Source organism: Hippopotamus amphibius, chromosome 7 (assembly GCF_030028045.1).
Source record: "Hippopotamus amphibius kiboko isolate mHipAmp2 chromosome 7, mHipAmp2.hap2, whole genome shotgun sequence".
In the NCBI taxonomy this organism is placed as follows: Eukaryota; Metazoa; Chordata; class Mammalia; order Artiodactyla; family Hippopotamidae; genus Hippopotamus; species Hippopotamus amphibius.
The window spans coordinates 69,486,878-69,508,603 of record NC_080192.1 but is presented as its reverse complement, the minus strand read 5'-3'; the positions used below and the strand labels follow the sequence as shown (position 1 = coordinate 69,508,603).

At 42.7% G+C, this 21,726-nt stretch overlaps 1 protein-coding gene across 3 annotated transcripts in view; it reads right to left on the bottom strand.

The window, feature by feature from the left end:
- Window positions 1–450: 450 nt before the first annotated feature.
- The window catches only part of USP39 (ubiquitin specific peptidase 39), a 29,751-nt gene continuing 8,475 nt past the window's right edge, over window positions 451–21,726 (bottom strand). For all 3 annotated transcript variants that reach the window (XM_057742130.1, XM_057742131.1, XM_057742129.1), the window contains 8 exons: window positions 18,279–18,504; window positions 16,632–16,709; window positions 15,330–15,397; window positions 14,422–14,610; window positions 8,374–8,516; window positions 3,687–3,822; window positions 1,864–1,950; window positions 451–959 (listed from right to left, as the gene is read on the bottom strand). In XM_057742130.1, coding sequence (XP_057598113.1) covers window positions 912–959; window positions 1,864–1,950; window positions 3,687–3,822; window positions 8,374–8,516; window positions 14,422–14,610; window positions 15,330–15,397; window positions 16,632–16,709; window positions 18,279–18,504 — 975 coding nt within the window. In that variant the 3' untranslated portion in view covers window positions 451–911. The remainder of the gene's footprint in view (window positions 960–1,863; window positions 1,951–3,686; window positions 3,823–8,373; window positions 8,517–14,421; window positions 14,611–15,329; window positions 15,398–16,631; window positions 16,710–18,278; window positions 18,505–21,726) is intronic.

The window sequence follows — 21,726 nt, the reverse complement described above, 5'->3', positions numbered from 1 at the left end:
GGTCTGCCACAGTGCCCAGGCCAAGGCCACACTTCCTCCAGGCAGCTCCTGCTCAGCGAGCTTGCCGAAAACCACTTCTACTTAACGCTTCCGTGCTCCAGGCTCCCCACTGGCCTGGCTGAGACGTTCTCAGAATTGCACTGCCGTCTGATGCTCTTCCTACCTCCTTCCCTCCCTCTTCCCTCACATAGCCGCGCACCGCAGGCTGAAGCCGCCCACCTCCAGACTTCTAGTTAAGCCCAATAATAATTTATCTCTTTTAGTCAGATATTTTGTTACTTCAAGATAAACGCCATCCTAGACCAACACGCCACCCACAGGCCGACAAGAAGAGACACGCGTGAAGTCCATCAGATAGACTAGCGGGTAGACAGTTTGTGACGATTTCTTTTTTTTTAAATCCTCCTCTCAGGCAGTAGCCTGAGGGAAGGATATGAAACAAGAGGCTGGTTTAAAAACAGGAAAACGTTTAATCCATCCCAAAACACACATCAAGAAATGAAGAGAACCACAGGAAAACTATCTACCTATGATGGGAAAAGGGTGTCACTGGCTTCAAGCTCTAATTCCTATGATCCTGAGGCTTTGACGCTTAGAAGAAAACGATCCCGTCCTTCGGCTAACTCCCAGTTATTCAAAAATAAATCACAAACATCTGTAAGAGAGTTCTGGCCTGCTGGGAGGGAGCTGGACAGGAAGGAGGAAGGGGCAGCCATCTACCATAAATTGATCAAAAGCCAGCTGAGGGACAGCACACAGCCATCCTAGGCGGACGGACCCCTGATGCTCTGGCGTGAACCAGAACACATAAAGCCTGGGCTGGCTCAGGAGCTGTGCCGTCAGCCTGCGCTCAGAGTTCTTATTGACGTCTTCAGCCAAAGCCCTTGGGAGCAAAGCTCTGGATGCCTCCTTCAAGCCCCCTGCTGGTTGGTTTCATCATTATCTCGCCTCTTCCAAATCTGTAAGACATGAACACAGCAGATATTTAGGAGCCGGTGTTCAATCCACAAATATCTACCAAGTACCTAAATCTGCACTGGGAAACCGACAAACTATCACCCCACTTGTATATTTGCGAAGTCCCCTGAAACGAACTCACAATCTTTCAGAAAATGCCCTTTCATTCAATTTTCACTTTTCTACCCATCCTTCTCTTCCCATTCCAAACTCCTTTTCTAAAAAAGGACTCACAGTCAGGCCTGTAACTTTAGAGAAAGTCACCAAGGTCACCAAGAAAGAGTTATCTCTGGAATGAGCAGTGTCTCCCGCCTTTTTTACAAAGCTATAGAATCTTCTTGGCTTCAGTCTTCCTTCTTTGCAGGCACTAGGACAGTTAGAAAACGAAGACAGAGATATTCTGTTCCATGAGCTCCCAACCCAGTACGGAGGACAGTTAAATGTGTAAGTACAGCTGGTGCTCCGTAAGGACAGAAGACGGTGCTATGAGGTCACAAAGAGCGCTGACTTTGCCCAGGGCACTGGGGAAAGCTTCAGAGACTACTCCTAGCTGGCAGCCCGCATGACTCCGGGCTCTTCCTCCTTGCAACCAGACCACACACTTGGAAAACTAACCTGGCTCACCGTAAACAGAACCTCCTTGCTCACTCACAACTCTTCCATGCTTCCCTGCCCTTCTCTTCCCTGAAGATCACTCCTGGGCTTTCAGAGCCATAGAATCTGGCCCCACCTCACTCCCCCGTGCCTGTCAAAAGGCACCCAACCTAACTCAACCCCACTCCCCACCTTCCATGTCAAAAGGCACCCAACCTAATTCAACCCCACTCCCCCACCTCGCCCACATCATTCCTCTCACCGACCCCCAACCCGTCTCCTCCCCGCTCATCGAGTCTGCAGCCAACCCACCTGGATGTAAGCCTCCGACAGTGTGATCATCTGGGGAAGGATGTCAGTCACCTGGAGGTCCTGTAATTCATACCACTTGCCTGTCCCCTGCAAAGAGTGCAAAGGGCTGGGTTAGGCTGCTCCCCAAAACCAAAAAGGCATAAGAGGGAAGGGCTCACAGCCAAAAGCTAGAAAAATCAGAACAGCCACTAGATCATCCCCCGCAAGAGCTGCACGTCAGAGGGTGCGTGGCCTCTGCCAGGCATCATCCAATTTAACGAGCTCTTAGGTGTCGATCTTGGCAAAGTCAATTCCTGCTGAGGACTCCTTGAAGCACAACGGTGTCTCAAGCACTGCAGGTCTTTTAAGAAGAATCTAGGACGGCAAAGGGAAAGAAGAGGAAGGCCCCTACTCCTCACCTAAGATGTCTCCCTGCTGCTCAGAAGTGACGGAGCAGACACACTCACGTAGGAGGGGCAGTGTTAACCAAAAGCGGACTTCCCACCCCCCACCTCAGAGGGCACAGCAAGAGTTGCACAAGAAAAAGTGTTCTTGGTGGACACTGTCCATCATACTAGCCTGTTTCCTTTGGCCTAAAACACCAGTGCTGCAAATATAACAAAATCTACCTCACGTCATGCTTCCATAAACAAGGGGGAAAGAAGTTTCTGGGTTAAGGCAGAGGCACCTCTGGAAGCTCACCCGCCTCACCCATCCAAACGTCTAAGAAATGCCAAAGACAGATATATCCCACATACTCTGGACATTCCAGTCGCTCAGAACAGGAAACACAACAAGAGCTCAGGACCACATAATCAAGTCCCTATTCCTGGTGCGGGGACTGGTTAAGAACACAAGGAAACCAAGTATCTAGGTTCAAATGCGAATTCTACTGACTCAGATAAATTACTCAAACTCTGAGCCTAGGTTCCTCACTTGTAAAAAGATAGTGTTAACACCTGTCCTGGAATGTGTTTTAAGGATATAAACAAGGTGAACATACATGAGCACATGGCGTACTGTCTAGCACACGCCAAAGCCCTGATAGACACAAACTAGTTATTATTAAATCCACAGCCCCAGAAGACTAATCAAATTAGAACAATCCGTGCTGGTAATCTGTGTGATACCACATATATCTTAAGCACATGTTCCGCCCATTTTCAGTAAATTCACAAAATTTTTTTAGCTGAAAGGGAACTTCTACACCAGTGCTTTGTAAACTTTAATTTCATACCAATCAGAGGGTCTTATTAACACGCAGACTGTGATTCAGGAGGTTTGGGAGGGGTCTGAGATTCTGCGATTTCTGACGAGTTCTCATATGATGTCAGTGCCACTGGGCCAAGGATTCCCCTTTAGGCAGTAAGGCTCTTGTCTAGGACAGTGCTTCTCGATCTGGGCTGCACACTGGACATCTCCTGGGATCTTTAAAACATCAAGATGCTTGGTTCCCACTTCCAGATAATCTAATGCAGTCTTAACTCTGACATTTTGGGCCAGAAAATTCTTCGTTGTGGGGGCTACCTGTGCACTGTAAGACATGCAGCAGGATCCCTGGCCCCTGCCCCAGCTGAAAACCAAGAGGCACAAACTACGCTATTCTCACGGAACTGGCCTGGGGGGCCCAGGCGTCAGGAGTCTAAAATCCTCCCCGAGGGGAGTCCCACGTGCAGCCAAAATTGAGAACTGTTGCCTTAAACTCACCACTGACAGCTCTATTACTTGCAGCATCCCAAAGTCAAGGACAAGAAAGAGCGAACTGAAAGGAGCCGCCCTCTGAAATGCCAGCGGAGCACCGCCGGCTCCTGCCACTGTGCAGGTGAGGAGTCAGCCCCACTCACGTGATGAAGCACGTGGATCCGGTAGGAGCCCTCCGAGGGCTTGCCGTCGTGTACGATGTTGGCGATGAGGTCGTAGGTGGTATTCTTGTGCACTGCCTGTACTTCTTCAGACAGGTACTCTCTCAGATCCACATTTCTGATGATGATGGAAATAAAGTGAAGATGAGACAAAGGCTACAAGGTTAGTCCTGCAGAGGTTACCTGTCCTACCCAACTGGACCATGAAGCTGTGGAACCCTATTTCAGGACCCTGGATCTAGGTGGGCTTGAAGAGCCATGGGAGCCCAGGTTTGGGGAAATCTACATAATCTGCCATGAAAATGAGTTAACCTAGACAGACTAGCTCTATGGGAAAAGCACATTTTAAAGGCATGCCTAGGGACTTGCCTGGTGGCACAGTGGTTAAGAATCCACCTGCTAATACAGGGGACATGGGTTCATCCAGGAAGATTCCACATTCTACAGAGCAAGCAACCCTTCCGCCACTGTGCTCTAGAGCCCGAGAGTCACAACTACTGAGGCCACATGCCACAACTACTGAAGCCTGTGCACTCTAGGGCCCATGCTCCGCAACAAGAGAAGCCACCGCAATGAGAAGCCCGCACAATGCAACGAAGAGTAGTCCCCGCTCCCTGCAACTAGAGAAAGCCCGCACACGGCAACAAAGACCCAACACAGCCAAAAAATATATATATATTTTTTTAAATAAATAAATAAAAATAATAAAAGCATGCCTAGGGACTTCCCTGGTGGTCCAGTGGGTAAGCCTTCATGTTTCCAATGCAGGGGGCCTGGGTTCGATCCCTGGTGGGGGAACCAGATCCCACATGCATGCTACAACTAAGAAGTCCGCATGCCACAATGAAGATCCCATGTGCTGAAACTAAGACCTGGCTCAGCCAAAATTAATTAATTAATTAATTTAATTAATATTTTTTAAAAACTTAAAAAAAAAAACACCAAAAAGCATGCCCAATAGTCAAAAGTGCAGGGCCTGGAGTCATTCAGATCTGATCTGGAATCGGGGCTCTGCCCTCTCCCAGCTGTGTTTGAGTTTAAGCAGGTGCCGTAACCTAGGGCTCTATATGAGAATAAGAGTCACCTTCTCCTCAGAGATGAGAACATGTGTAACTGCCTCACCGCCTGCCCTATCTGGGAATCACCTCCAGCTGCAGTGTCAAGGGGACACCTGGTCTCTGGCCTTCGGCTCTGGAAGTCTGATCACATGATCCATGTAGGTTGTCACTGTATATAATCACTGTAACAATTTCAACATGGCAAACCAGGCAATCAATCAGATTTTTTTTTTTTTTTTTATTTTCTGGAACCTTGCTTCTTTGATTGGTTTTCTTTTAGTCAAATAATCAGAATGGTTACAAGTAACAGAAATGCACCCTAGGTAGCTTAAGCACAAAGGGGGAATTTATTCAAGGGTTTCAGACTAGGAAATGCAGCCGAAACCAGGCACTGGAGAAGCAGCCAGATCTGAGAGCTGGCGGCCCTCTTCTCCGCTCTGATAACTGCTATACTCTTTTCCCACTCGGCTTCCTCTCCTTTATGGAACCCATGGTGCCTACCCCACAGCTTCCAAATTTCTCGGTTCTGGTTTCCAAAAGAAACTACCGACTAGGTGCCTGCCACTGGGACTTAGAAACATCAAATTTATTTTTAATACCTGAACATTCATTTTTTTAAATATAGGGAAGCCTTCTTGATGTACTTAGAATAAAACCTGCTTTTGTGTTTTATTTGTTGAATTCTGTCAGTTGAAGTATAAATGTGTACCAGTTATTTCAAAGTCAGGAGCTATAATAAATGCTTACTGTGAAGAGTACAATGACACTTACTAAGATCTTTCAAATAGCTAAAGAGGGAAAGAGACAATTAACATGAATATTAAGAGAATGCTAACTATATTATTTTCAGGAAAAATATAACCTTCTGTAGCCTACAAATACTTATAAAATTTTAAATACAAGGTAGAATAAGAGAGATTATATCCTATTTCTAACCTCCGTAGAACTGTCTGATGTGCTACCACTCATAACACAAAACATAGTCATGTCGTCTCTGGAAGGGCTTACAATAAATGCTAATAGCAGTCACATCCAGTGGTCACTTCTAGACACGTGTCTCCAAAAAGTTTTCAATGTAAATGACGTATTAATAATCAGGCAACTCTGCTCTAACTATATCATGTAGCTTTCTATGTGTTAGTGATAGCTATTGATTTCTACAGACTGACAGTGTCCCATACAGATTAAAGTCATTGTTTTTTGATGGGTTTTTTTGTTTTGTTTTGTTTTGTTTTGGGGCCATGCCACGCAGCCTGCGGGATGTTTGTTCCCTGACCAGGGACTGAACCCAGGCCCCCGCAGTGAAAGGACCAAGTCCTAACCACTGGACTGCCAGGGAATTCCCTAAACAGTCATTGTTAAAAGAAAATTTAGATGAGTCCGAGGAAACCCATGTGATCTTTACACAGCCAAAATGCCTGCCGGTTGCCAAGAACTGACTTCTTGTGTTGTCTTCTCCGAACAACAGCTGTTCGGACTTTTCTGAACAAGTCCTAGAGAAACCTTCAGAAGTATTTATAGTCAAGTTTTCATGACCGAACCAAAACTGTGTAAGTGGCGAAAGGGAACGAATACTTGTTAAATCATTTTGTTTTAGAAAACAGTCAATGGAGCAAACCATACTCATCCCCCAATCAGAGCAGTCCAATTTCGAGACCACCCACCTAACTAGCTGGAAGTGAAACTTGAAACCTGTGCTCCAGAAACCCTATCTCCAAATGAGCAGAGGGTCCCTAATCACCGCAAGTCTGATCACTCTCTAGTAAAAAGAAGTGTTATTAATAAAACAGAAGAATTAGGTCTGATAAAGGGACCGTTTCAAGAAGCGGGGACACTGGCTAATCTAGAACCATATTAGTCTAAAAGGAATGACAGTGCATAAAGTAATTCAAGTGCAGGTTTCCAGAATCACTCACACAGTTTAATGTTCTCTAAAAAGTTGACTGGTTGACAAGTAATCTTTCTCAACTTCTCCAAAGCTTTCTGGACAAACTACTGAAGTGACAGTTACCAAAAGTCCAAATGCAACTGGTGGCAAAATAAACATTCCATGCCCAATATAAAAGAAACTGCCGGAGTTAGGAAACTTCTGTGGTGACTGAGCAGGAACTACCATCAACACACAGTCCTTCCTCTGGACCCGCCCTAGAGCCAAGGGCACTCCTTCCTTCCAGGAACAGACTGGTGACTTGTGGCAATTCACAAAAGCCCAGTTCTGAACTAAAACCCTGATACACAGACTCGCAAAGAAAGCACCTCTGTGGTCCTACTCAAGTGAGCAGAGAGCTGGCCTTCATGTCCCCTGATCTCATTCTGTCACAGAAACAAGATACTAGAGAAGAACAGGATGAAAAAGTACGTGAACAGAGAAAAAGTTCTCCTGTAATGCTAACTGCAAAGGTTTTCTCTCCTCATCCCCCACTGTTCTCAGAGTCCTGGGGATGATGGAACCAGAAATAATAAAATGCTACACCTGGAAGGACCCCCAGGGCTCATCTAAACCAAGCCTCTCATTTAATCCAGGAGAGAATATGCAAATGACCTGCCCAAGGCCACACGGCTAGGACAGCACAGAACTCAGACTTCTTTCATCTTAGCTGCTACCCTCCACATGGAATTAAGAAGTGGTTCTATTTTCAAAGGAGAACACTGGCAGTCCTGGTACAGTCTGGGCAACTGGAAAATGCAGGGGACAGAGCAGGGAAAACAAGAGAAGGAGATGACCATTTGCCCATTACAGCCCCCAAACTACTTTCTGAGGTGGAAAAAGACCAACACTCCTGAGCTAAACAGCATGGTAATCCCATCATCCATCCACCCAAATCCTTCTCAGTAAGAAACCACCTTAGGGCTCTGCTCTTACCTTATCTAAACGCCCACACACAGACCCACATTTCTTCCTGCCAACCCTGCCACCAGGCTTCCCCGTGTTCTCAGAGAGATCCGCTTCAGAGTGTGAAAAAACATGTCTCTTGAGAACTGAAAACCAACTGTCTACCCTCAAAAGGGTCCTGCAGGAGCCTTCTGCGACTCCTCCAAGTTTCCCGTGAGAACACTCATAAATGTCTGCAAAAAGACAACTGCATGGTCATTAAAAATAAGACTACACATCAAAATGTATAACTTCCTCATCAATAGGGAGGAACTGAACACATTCCACACTTTATCCTTCAGGGAAGAAATATGATAGTCGGGCCCCAAGGCAGCAAGACAAATCTAGACTCATCCCCATTGTCCATGCTTTCCTAACTACAGCATACAAGCTGCAATGACCAGCAAAGAGATGGACAGACTAACAGATTAACTTCAAAGCCAGGAGAATCCCTACCTGTCCTACCCTACCTTTACCAACTGTTTTTCCCTTTCCTGAAAGACTACAATTCCCAGCAAGCAACAGGAGAGAAGATGAAAGGGGAATTGCCCCCAGGTAAACATCCACCTTTGAGGCCCCTTAAAATATCTGTATCCTTGCAATAAAATCCTTAACTTATATAGTGTAGGTAGGTTCCTTGCAATCTCCAACTAAGTCCAAAATTAAGAGTGGCACAAAGATATAAGAAGAAATTCAAGCTCATGCCCCCTAAGAGGAAGTGAAGGAGGGCAACACTCACGTAATAGGGAAGTTGACAATAGTTGGATTCTTCTCCACAAAGAAATTGTTCTTAGTGAATCTCTTAATACAAAAGATTAGATACGGAGGCAGCTTGGTGAGCTGGAAGCGCTTCAGAAAATTCTCTTTGTAAGTCTTATATTCCTAGAGAGAGAAAAGAAAATTATCAAATTAGAGCGAGGACATGAGTTTTGTTTTGCCTTGGTTTGGGTTTTTTAATATAATTTTGCCTTACCCTTAGAATTCGGAAGACACCTGACCCCAGAAACCACCCACAAGGCTGAGGAACAGCTGTTTGGCTACCGCTAAAAACCTCAACTGTGGGCTGCATTTCAGCCAGCACACGAGCATACTGCTGAACTCTAACCATAGTAACGTGAATATCCGTTTCTATAAGGAAAACGAAAATGTCAAGTGAAAAAGAGGATTTGTTAAAAGCTCAGATTTTAAAAACCATGAAAGTCCCACTTAATTCAAAATAAAGAAGAGCTTCCTGACCATCAGACACATGCATCGTGGAACAGGCACTTGTGAGGCAGCAAGGAGCCCTTCATCACTGAGGGTTTTCCAGCAGAGCTGTCAACTGACATCCCACGTTCCTTCCTCCTCAAAGGCCTCGAGACCCGTGGGTCCTGTGCAATGTGTTGGGCAACACTTCCTGAGGCTCACTCAGCACGTGTGAGGGGATGGCTGCTGGGGACCCAGGACAGCCTTAACAGCTAGTGAATATATATTTACTTTTCCTTAATTCAGACACAATTTAGTACAGTGAAAACCAAGAGACGGGCATGAAAGACGAATCACAATCACAGAGGAAACACCAATGAGACCATCGCCCTCTGGGGCCTCACATCACAAGAAAAGACAACTACAGATCAATATTTCTATGAATATGGGTGCAAAAATCCTCGACAAAATACTAGCAAACCCATTCCAACATAAACATCAACAAAGAATTACACGCCAATTATACATGACCAAGTATGATTTATCCAGGAATACAAAGGTGGTTTAACATCCAAAAATCAGTTACGGTAATATACCACATCATAATAATAATAAAATAATAAATAAGGCAATAAACAGCAATAATCAAAAACCATATAATCATCTCATTAAACACAAAAAAGCATTTCACAAAATCCAACACCCTATGATGAGAAAAACACTCAATAAACTAGAGATAGAAGGGAACTTTCTCAACCTGATAAAGGGTATCTACGAAAAATCCACAGCTAACACCATACTTACTAGTGAAAGCATAGATGCTCTCCCTTACCATCAGATACGACAAGGATGTCTGCATTTGCCACTTCTATTCAGCACTGTCCTAGAGATTCTAGCCAGAGCAATTAGGCAATAAAACTTAAATAAATAAGAAGCATCCTGACTGGAAAGGAAGAAGTAAAACTATCTTTGTTTGCAGATGACATGATCTTGTATATGGAAAATCCTAAGAAATCCACTTAAGTTCGGCAGGGTTGCAGGCTACAAAATCAATATACAAAAAGCAATTGTGGGGGGCGGGGGTGAAGGGGAAATCTGGGATAAAGTGAGAGAATAGCACAGACATATATATACTACCAACTGTAAAATAGATAGCCAGTGGGAAGTTGCTGTATAACAAAGGGAGATCAACTCGATGATGGGTGACGCTTTAGAGGGCCGGGACAGGGAGGGTGGGGGGGGGAGTCGAGGAGGGAGGGAATATGGGGATATGTGTATAAATACAGCTGATTGACTTTGGTGTACCTCAAAAACTGGTATAAGAGTGTAAAGCAATTATATTCCAATAAAAAAATTAAAAAAAAAAAGATTTATCTCAGAACCTTCTTTAATTATCGGGTCCAGGTTAGATGACCTTCTTATATTACTTTATCTGGGTACTTATCTCATAGATCAGTATTGTGTCTTCCACTAGAATATTAGCTCATGGGAAAAAAAATCTATCCTCCATACTTAGACATTCATAAAAAAATAAAAATCAATTGTATTTCTATACACATGCAATTAACAATCCAAAACTAAAGAGAACAACTCCATTTACAATAGCATCAAAAAGAATAAAATATTTAGGAATAAACTTTAAAGAAGTTCAAAACTATAAAACACTGTTGAAAGAAATTAAAGATAAATAGAAAAACATTCCATGTTTATGAATCAGAACACTTCTATTATTAAGAAGGCAGTAATTCCCAAACTAATTTACAGGTTCAACACAATCCCTGTCAGAATACCAGCTAGCTTCTTTGCAGAAATCCACAAGTTGATCCTCAAATTTGTATTTGTAAGGAATTTGTAAGAAACCCAAAATAGCCAGAACAATCCTGAAAAAGAACAAAGTTGGAGGATTCACAGTTTTTGATTACAAAAGTTAACTACAAAGCAATAATAACCAAAACTGTGGTCTTGACATATACATCAATGGAACAGAATTAAGAGTCCAGAAATAAATGCATACGTCTATGGTCAAATGATTTTTCAACAAGGTGCTAACACCATACAGTGAGAAAAGAACAGTCTTTTCAACAAACAGTGCTAGGACAACCAGACAGTCATAAACAAAAGAATAAAGCTGGATCTTGTACTTTACACCACATCCTAAAATTTACCTAAAATGAATTAAAGACCTGAAATGTTTCACTTTTGCAAAACTACAAAAGTCTTAGAAGAAAATACAGGAGAAAATCCTCATGACCTGGGATTTAACAATGGATTCTTAACATGTGACAACAAAAGCATACATTATAAAAGAAAAACTAGACAGTATTTCATCAAAATTAAAACTTCAGGCTTCCTAGGTGGCGCAGTGGTTAATAATCTGCCTGCCAATGCAGAGGACAGGGGTTCGATCCCTGCTCCAGGAAGATCCCACATGCCGCAGAGCAACTAAGCCCGTGAACCACAACTATTGAGCCTGTGCTTTAGAGCCCGTGAGCCACACTGCTGAGCCCATGTGCTGCAACTACTGAAGCCCACGCGCCTAGAGCCCGTGCCCCGCAACAAGAGAAGCCATGGCAATGAGGAGCCCGCGCACCACAACGAAGAGTAGCCCCCACTCACCACAACTAAAGAAAGCCTGTGCACAGCAAAAAAGATCCAACAAAACCAATAAAATAAATAAATAAATTTTTTAAAAAATTAAAACTTCTATGCCTCAAATGATACTATCAAGAGGGTGAAAATGCAGTCCACAGAATGGGAGAAAATATTTGCAAATCATACATTTGATAAGGGACTGGTATCTAAATTATATACAGAACTCTTACAACTCAATAATAATAGATAAATAACCTCATTTTTAAAATGCACAAAGGATCTAACTAAACATTAAGTAAACATTTCTCCAAAGATGATATACAAATGCCCAATGAGCACATGAAAAAATGTTTAACATCATTAGTCACCAGGGAAATAAAAATCAAAACCATAATGAGATACCACTTCACACCTACTAGATGCCTATAATACAGGTGAACAATAACAAACGCTGGTGAAGATGTAGAGAAACTGGAACACTCACTCACTGGTGGTGGGAAGAGAACAGAGTGCAGCCACTTTGGAAAACAGCCTGGCAGTTCTTCAAATGGCTAAACCTAAGAGTTACTATATGACTCAGCAATTCCACTCCCCAATATCCACCCAAGAGAAATGAACACATCCACACAAAAACTTGTAGACTAGTATTTATAGCAGCATTATTCATAACAGCCGAAAGGTGAAAACAACTCTAAGTGTCCATCAACTGATGAATGAGTAAACAAAATGTGGTGTATTCATACAATGGGATATTATTTAGCTGCAAAAAGGAAGGAAGTACTGATACATGCTACAACACGGATGAACCCTGAAAGCACTACACTAAGCGAGAGAAGCAAATCACAAAAGACCACATGTTTATGAAACATTCAGAACAGGCAAATCTGTAGAGGCAGAAAGTAGATTAGTAGTTATCTAGGGTTGGGGGAGAGACAAGAGGCTTGGAATGATAAGTAAAGGGCAATAAAAAAACATCGATGATGAAAATGTTCTAAAGCTGACTCTGGTGGTGGTTGCAAAGATCTATGTAGATAGTAAAAAACCACTGAATTCTAAACTTTAAATAGGTTAATTGTATAGTACTGTGAGCTACATCTCAATAAAACTGTTACTTTTATTTTGTGTGTGGTGTGTTTGTAATTCATTCTTTGTACCATTCTTTTTTTTTAATTTTTATTTATGTATTTATTCATTTATTTATTGGCTACGTTAGGTCTTCATTGTGGCACGCGGACTTTAGCTGCGGAGAGTGGGGGCTACTCTTTGTGATAGTGTCTGGGCTTCTCATTGCAGTGGCTTCTCTTGCTACGGAGCATGGGCTCTAGGTGCAGGGACCTCAGTAGCTGTGGCTCGACGTCTCTAGAGTGCAGGCTCAGTAGTCGTGACACACAGGCTCAGTTGCTCCGAGGCATGTGGGATCTTCGCAGCATGTGGGATCTTCCCGGCCCAGGGCTCGAACCAGTGTCCCCTGCACTGGCAGGCGGGTTCTTAACCACTGCACCACCAGGGAAGCCCCAAAACTGTTACTTTTAAAAAACTAAGTTCCCTTGCCACATGATGAGTAACCCAAGAGCATTGAAGAAATAAAAACTTTCCACCCTTCCAGGTAAATTTCTGATCATCTAAGGGTGTAAGTAATATTGAAAAAAATGTCTTTTTGGTAATATGAAGTAAGTCATCTCTGTGTGATTTGAAATAAGATACCGTTAACACAGCAAAAAAAAATTTTTTTTAATCAAGTAAGTGCCAAGAGATTTCACTGCCCACATCTGTGTCTATGAACAAGTTAACATCAAAAAGCACTATTTTTAATTATCTCAGAGTAGTGAAGGATGGACAGGTTTAACACCTAAATGATGTCACAGCCTAACTTGAAAAGGTTTCTCTAGAATGTATGAGAAAACACGGGGTGGGGAGGGGATTTCACCCTGGACATCAGTACCACATTAGCACAGCAAGGTTTTAGCTAAATTGACATTACAATAGCACTATTAACCAATTTCATTGGTTTTGAAGTTTTTTTTGTATAAAAGTTTGTTATAATTTAATACTTGCTTAAAAGCTATAGGTATAAAAAAGCTTATAACAACATTGATGTTTATACTAACTTAAGTAATATCAACAATAAATTTAAATCAATACTGAGGGTTCACAGGAATCTTAATATTACTTAAATTTGAACAAACAGTAATAATAGGGGCCATGTGGCATAGCTGAAAAAGTCAGACAAAAAAAATCTAAGTTTAGATCCCCACCTCTATCATTTAAAACTAATATAAAATAAAACCAAATAAACTAAACTGATCTAGAGGAGCCCTAAGGTCTCTGGCCTTCCCAAAATGAAATGAGCCTAAGAAACAGGCTAGACGTTTTAGGTTACCTATCTGTGTGTGTGTGCATGTGTGAGTGTGTGCGTGTATGAGAGACAGAGAGAGAAGGGAATAGGACTGGGGGGCAGAAATAGGCATTTACTATCTGAAAACCAAAGAACATTAGCTAAAAAAGAGAGCAGAAAGGGTTTGGAATTAGGCATCAAGTTTAAAAAAAAACAAACACAAAGTTAAAAAGTTTAAAAGAACCAGAAAGGATTAAATTTGTTCAGGATGAAGAAGGGAATTAACCCAAAAAACAGTTAACTCAGCAGATAAAAAGAAACTTTTAACTTGATGAAGAGCAATGGTAGAGTAAGAATGAATGTTTTCATTTTATGTGTATTTTAGTTCTGTTTTTTTCCCACTTTAATACTGATGTCATGTTTTTTAAAAGATGGGAGTTTTTGTGCCTTTGTGAGTTTCTACTATTCTAAACATCCCCTCCTTTCTCCATACCACCCAGAGGCACTGTAACTCAAGAGTTGGGGGTGAAACAGCAGGAAGTCTGGGAGGCTCAATAAACACAATACACTTTAAAATAAATGCATTACACACACGTGGCGATTTCCAAGTATAAAAAGAAAAATGTCAAAGAGAGAGAAAGGGGTATCAGCAGGGCAGGTGTGCAAATGGGCTACCTTCTCAGTGATGCCGTTGAACTTGGCCAGGATGTTGAAGAGTGGCACCTGGGGGATAATGAGCTGCTCCTTCTCGTCCTTGTAGAGGGGGGCGGTAGGAAGGTCCAGCGTCAGGTACATAAACGTGGACTCCACCATCGTCTCTTGGTACTCGTCATTATGGAGCAGCTGCTCTTTTTCTTCTGCTGGCTAGAAATGAGGGAGAAGGAAAGGGAGGAAAGGAGTGTGAGCAGAGTGGAGAACACCCCAGCTGGAAAGAAACAATGTTTCTGTTACATTTTCTTCATTTAATACTGAAGTGAACCAAGAGGGTGCCCAAGAGACTTGCACAACCTGTTCAGATTAACACCAAAACCCGGCTTCCATCTTCAGAGAGAATTTATTTAAATGCCAGACTATTTTAAAAGCTTTTCCATGATCTAGAAAGCTTATCTGAGCTTTCTGAAAAAAACACGCTAGCACCACCCAGTGGTCAGAACACTGAAATCAGTCATTCCTCGTCATCTATACTTGGTTCCACCACCCGCCCTGGATACCAAAACCCACGGATGCTTAAATCCCATAGTCTGCCCTCCACAACCACGGATGCCACAACCAACTGCTAAACCTAAATGTAGTAGTTTTATGTATTGAACAAAATCCACGTATAAGTGAACCAGTGCAGTTCAAACCATGTTAAAAGGTCAACTAAAAGACAGCAGTTCTTCATATTTTTATGAATTTCCAACACTACCTCCTGAACTTCAGCACACTGGTGTAACTGGAACCTAAGGGAAGTGCCACTTGGCAGGTGTACTGTAGAACCTCTTCCTGGAGCAAAAGACTGCACCAGTTATTTAAGCAACTCTTTGTAACCCTAAATTCCCTCAGGCAATATAAATCAGTCCAAGGCTCTTTAAGCCACTCACCAAATCAGGATGAGGAAGCTTTTTAGTGAAGATCCTCATGGAGCCCTGGAAAACATCCGTCACAATAGCTGTACAAACAGAAACCAAAATGCAAATTCCGTCAGTTTGGAAAGCATTTCCAAAATACAGTCCTAACTCCTAAATTTCTGAAATAAACCAGCATCTTCCAGCATAAGACCTAAAGCTCTCACTAAACACAGAAGAACCTTTGCAACATATACCACCAAATTATACTTTCATAAATATTTGTGTCTATCTTCTCCCCAAGACAGATGGGGTGCACAGGCTGAAGATAACTGAAGAGGTGTTCGGGCTATCTGATGGGAAAAGCACCAGGCCACAATCCCACATCAAGAAACCAACACCAACAGAACACAGAAAGAAAACTGCATTAGGTCTCCAAAATTACTCACCTGGTTCAGCAGTCTCTAAGCTAAGAGTTAGCAATATTTTAGGCATTCATGAAAAATGTCAAACTTCTGCTAAGCCAACCTGGAATGCTAAGAGACACAGGGACTCAGGGTCTGAGAATCTCTAGGGGGGCCAGGCTCATCTCTCCAAGTACAGGCTCAGAACGAGGAACTAGCTTTTAGTTTGTTCTAAGGCAGGCAATCCACCCACGAAGTCCTCACTCTGGCACCACTACCATGTCTACAACATGCTGCCCAGCCTCTCAGTTTGAAACAGTCGGGATATCTAGAGCACAATTATACCCATCACCACTTATTAAAGATGCCACTACATGCAACCATATTCTAATAAAGAACAATGGAGAGGAAACCATTCAGGAACAAGATTTAGCCCATGTAGTACGGAGACGCTACCCTAACGCAAAAACATACACAGGTAAGAAGAAAAGAATACGGGGACTTCCCTGGTGGCGCAGTCGTTAAGAATCCGCCTGCCAATGCAAGGGACATGGGTTCAGGCCCTGGTCCAGGAAGATCCCACATGCTGTGGAGCAACCAAGCCCATGAGCCACAACTACTGAGCTCACGTGCCACAACTACTGAGCCCACGCACCACAACTACTGAAGCCTGTGCGCCTAGGGCCCGTGCTCCACAACAAAAGAAGCCACTGCAATGAGAACCCTGCACATTACAAAGAAGAGTAGCCCCCACTCACCACAACTAGAGAAAGCCCACATGCAACAACAAAGCCCCAATGCAGCCTTGCCAAAGAAATAAAAAAATTTTAAAATAATTTTTTAAAAAAGGAAAGAAAACGATGGGAAGTTGCAAAGTATTTTTAAAAGGAAACAAACAAAAAAGTGCTCCCTTTAACAAAATAATATGACTTACTCTTTTTTTTCTTCTTTGTGCCCCCCAGAGCTGAGTGTAGAGCATTCAAAAACCAGGACAGAAAGTCAACTCCATCCCCTGGAAAAGAAGGAAAGCTGGGATGTCAAAGCAGGGAGACAGAGGACTTCCCTGGTGGCGCAGTGGATAGGACTCTGCACTCCCAATGCAGGGGGCCTGGGTTCAATCCCTGGTCAGGGAACTAGATCCCACACTTATGCCACAACTAAGGAGCCAGTGAGCCTCAACTAAGGACCCCACCTGCCACAACTAAGACCCAGTACAACCAATAAATAAATAAATATTTTTTAAAAAAGGCTGGGACACAGTACAATAGTCCAAACCACAGTCTGGTTGGCATGATTCCACATTCCAGGTTTTCCTCCTTCTTCTCCGGCCAGGCCATCCCGTCCCCTGGGCATCCTCCTCTACCTGGCCACTACACACGGGCTCTCCTGAAGGACAAGCTCTTCGTCTTCTGATCTGTACTCTCCCCCTAGGTTCTCTGGTTCAACCAGAACCTTCAGTTATCATCGCTATGCCAAACCTGAGTCTCATCACCCATCAAAAGCCATTACTGGGAGTTCCCTGCTGGTCTAGTGGTTGGGATTGCAGGCTTCCACGGCCATGGCCCGGGTTCAATCCCTGGTCGGGTAACTGAGATTCCACAAGTCATGTGGCACAGCCAAAATATTTAAAAAATAATAAATAAAAATTAAAAAACAAAAAAGCCATTACTAAACTTTCCTTCTAAGTCACTCCTCAGCCAGAATGTTTTTAAAACAAAAATGTGACACCATACCTTTACTTAAAAGCCTCCGCTGACTCCCCACCATTACACGGATATAATCCAGGCTCCTTACAGTGACACATAACCCAACAACACAGCCCACCTCGGCAACGCATCGCTGGATCCAAGGGGCCAGCCACGTGCAGTCCTCTCTCTGTGCCAGGCACCGCCACGCTCCTGGCCAGTGTCCTTTCTGCCTGGAATGCCCACCCTCACCCTGTCTCCCTGCTGCCTAAAATTCAGGTGCCCCTTCCTTCACTCTGACCCCCGGCCCACCTCCCCTGTATCTGACAGAGGTCCTTGCTCTGTGCTCCCTCCCACAGCCTGCTGTGCTTCTATCCCAGCACTTAACACCCTCTAATCATCTTTCTACATAATTATCTTCCCCACTAAAATAGGAACCCCTGGAAGAAAAAAACTGTGTTTCTTATCCCTGAAGCATTAAAACCTACTACTGGATGCTAGAGAATATCACATCAGATCCAGACACTAAGAGCTACTCATGAGGCAATAACGAACTGAGTTTGACGGGATAAAAATAGAATATTCTAGTCTGCAACATGACAAAATGAGAAGCAAAAGTGGCAGGCGCTTAATACAGATTGGTGCCTTTCCCAGCCTCCTGATTTTCCCGAGTCGTACAGTTTAGTTCACCAAATCAGACGGACTTTCTATCCAGATGAAATCACCTGGGACCCTGGGCAGGGCAGGCTGACGAAGGACGAATGAGGACATGACCGTGCTATGCACTGGACACTTGCTCCGGCTACTGTGAGTTCCCTGCAGGGTGGAAGTAAATGTGCTCATCGAACTAGTTGTGTTGCCCTGAAGTCAGAAAACATGAATTACTCCTTCCTTACCTTGCTTGGTGATCTGAAAAGTCTTCTTGCTACAAAGGACAACAGCCTGAAGCATCTCATGGGGAGAGACATGCGCCTTGAAATTTCGAGGGTTCCAGAGCTTTCTCATCAGCTCTCCGAAACGCTGGACCAACAAGAACATGATATCCCCAGGAGGACGCTTGATGTTCTTATAATTGTCTTCTTCCAGGAAGTAGTTCCGGAGAGGAGGTACGTTAGAAAGAGCCTGGAAAACAAACACTCCAATTAACCCACAGCCCTTCTGCAGGACCCCTGGGAACCCGGCTCATTCACCTAAAGTTCTTCTAATAGAACTGTGCCTGTGATGTCTTAAAGAATCAGAAGTAAATGGACTCCTAGAGAATCCCCCCAGAGTTCACATTAGAGAAACATCCTTTATAGTGAATTTCATAGAAAATCCAGTTCTGCAGACACTCCGCTGACATGGATATGACAAAGGATTTTTAAAATAAAGGTATTGGGGGCTTCCTAGGTGGCGCAGTGGTTAAGAATCTGCCTGACAATGCAGAGGTCACGGGTTTGATCCCAGCTCCAGGAAGATCCCACATGCCATGGAGCAACTAAGCCCGTGTGCCAAAAATAAATAAATAAATAAATAAAATAAAATAAAATAAAATAAAGGTATTCAAACCCCTATCTTCTGACCAACTTATTTAATAATTCCATTGTTTAAGTAGCCTGTGACTGTTTGGATTCACAAGGAATTGAAGGCTAGAAACCCAAATACTTTTTCTCCACCACGCATTTGGCAGCAGCAGAGATGACTATCTGGAAATAACTATCTGGAGACCATAGTTCTCCCATCTCTCAACTGGACATTAAAACAATATGAAAGTCACCTTAGTAAAATCTGGTGTCTTCCCCAAATGTGGTACTGAGACGGTGGGGATAAAACGATACAATTGTATAAAAATGAATATACTCTGTTATAATGGAAAATAGGCAAAAGGTTTAAGAGAACAAAAATTAATTTTACCTCATTAAGCAAAAAGATAAAGACTAGCTATGGGGGCTTCCCTGGTGGCGCGGTGGTTAACAATCCACCTGCCAATCCAGGGAACACAGATTTGAGCCCTGGTCCGGGAAGATTCCACATGCCGCGAGCAACTGAGCCCGTGTGCCACAACTACTGAGCCTGCGCTCTAGAGCCCAAAAGCCACAACTACTGAAGCTCATGTGCCTAAAGCCCATGCTCTGCAACAAGAGAAGCCACCGCAATGAGAAGCCTTCGCACCACAACAAAGAGTAGCCCCTACTCTCTGCAACTAAAGAAAGCCCACATGCAGCAATGAAGACCCAACACAACCAATAAATAAATAAATAAAAAATATTAAAAAAAAAAAAAAAGACCAGCCATGTTAGTTCAGGAAGAAACACATGCTTATTAGTGTGAGTTATAACACTAGGAATGAGACCACAGAACAGACCCTAAATAAATGCATAGTCTCCCCACAGGTCCTTCCTGATGGGTTCATGAATCCTCATCCGCGCTGCACTTACCATAAGCACAACCTTCTTTGACAAGGCAATCCCTTTAGCACGGAGGCTAGAAGGATGCTGCTAAACACAATAAACCCAGGCGTCTCTGGGGAAGACAACTCAGGATGCAACTCAGGATAATGACAGAGGTGGTAAGGAAAGCCCCCAAAGCCCGGCTCAGCTGAAGAAACATGGATTTCTTGCTTAGAGTTCCTCTCAAAGGGGAAGCGTGTGGATAGTTTATCCTAATTCTCAGTTATCCATGCCGTGGAGAGAGGTTACCCTCTGGCTTCAGCAACAATACAAATAGTAGGTGCCCGCAGAGAGAAGTTATTCAACCTCCAGATGGAATACTTGGTCCACTCAATCCCATTTTAATGGAAACGTCACAAAGCATTTGCTCATCTGCTTATTTGTATAAACGTACGTCCATGTGCTATCCACTGCGCTACAGAGCTGAGTGATCTACTTATTTGTATAAATAAAGAGAACTTCCTATAGGAAGTAAAACCCATCACAAAGCCAAAACTAACAGCCCTGACCCATATTCCAATCCTATCTGTCCATCCTGTAACAGTCTTCATAAAACCACAAGAAGCTGTAAGAGGAAGTCGGCAAAGTCTCTTTCCACCTAAGAATTTGACCTTTCCAGGGACCAGGCATGACACCAATGGCAAACACCAAAACTCACATATATACTTTTATAATTTTTTACCCAATTCTTTACGCAAAAATACCATAAACAAAGTTCAAAGACTTAAAGACTAAAGAAGAACTAGAACGAAATATGTGCAACATATGCAACAGAAAAAGACTAACATATATAGATATACATATTATTATGTATCTATAGATATACATATATATATATGTATATACACACACACACATACATACACATACTTTTAATGCTCAATAAAATGGACCACTAATAGAAAAATGAGCACAAGGCCCAAATCATGAAAAAAGAAATTAACTTTAAAAGTGAATTTTTTAAAAGTAAGTTAAAATGGAGATACCTATCAAAATGGAAAGTTTTTGTCAATGGTAATAGTGACAATGCAAGATGAAGAATACCCTTTTGGGAACCCTCTTACAATGTTGGTAGGAATGTAAATTGGTGTGCCACTATGAAGAACAGTATGCAGGTTCCTTAAGAAACTAAAAACAGTGACTACCATGTGACCCAGCAATCCCACTCCTGGGCATATATCCAGAGATAAATATAATTCGAAAAGATACATGCACCCCAATATTCATAGAAGCACTATTTACAATAGCCAAGACATGGAAACAACCAAAATGTCGACTGACAGACAAATGGATAAAGGAGATGTGATACACAACACACACACACACACACACACACACACACACACAATGGAATATTACTCAGCCATAAAAAAGAATGAAATAATGCCACTTGCAGCAACATGGATGGACCTAGAGATGATCATATGAAGTGAAGTAAGCCAGAAAGAGAAAGACAAATACCACGTGATATCATGTATATGTGGAATCTAAAACACAACAAAAATGAACTTATCTATGAAACAGAAATGGACTCAATGACATAGAAAACAAACTATGGTTACCAAAGAGGAAAGGGGGTGGGGGAGGGATAAATTAGGAGTCTGGAATTAGCAGATACAAACTACTACATATAAATTAGATAAACAAGTCCTACTGAATAGCACAGGGAACTACATTGAATATCCTATAATAAACCACAATGGAAAAGAATATGAAAAAGAATATTTACATATATCCGAATCACTTTGCTATATGCCAAGAACCAACACAACACTATATATCAACTATACTTCAATTTAAAAAAAAAGAACACCCTTTTGTGTTGCTGATGGGTCTGCAAATTGCTACAAACCCCTACAGCCTGGAATCGAGGCCCAAGGTGCATTAATACAAGAAGAAGAGAAGGTTAAATAAA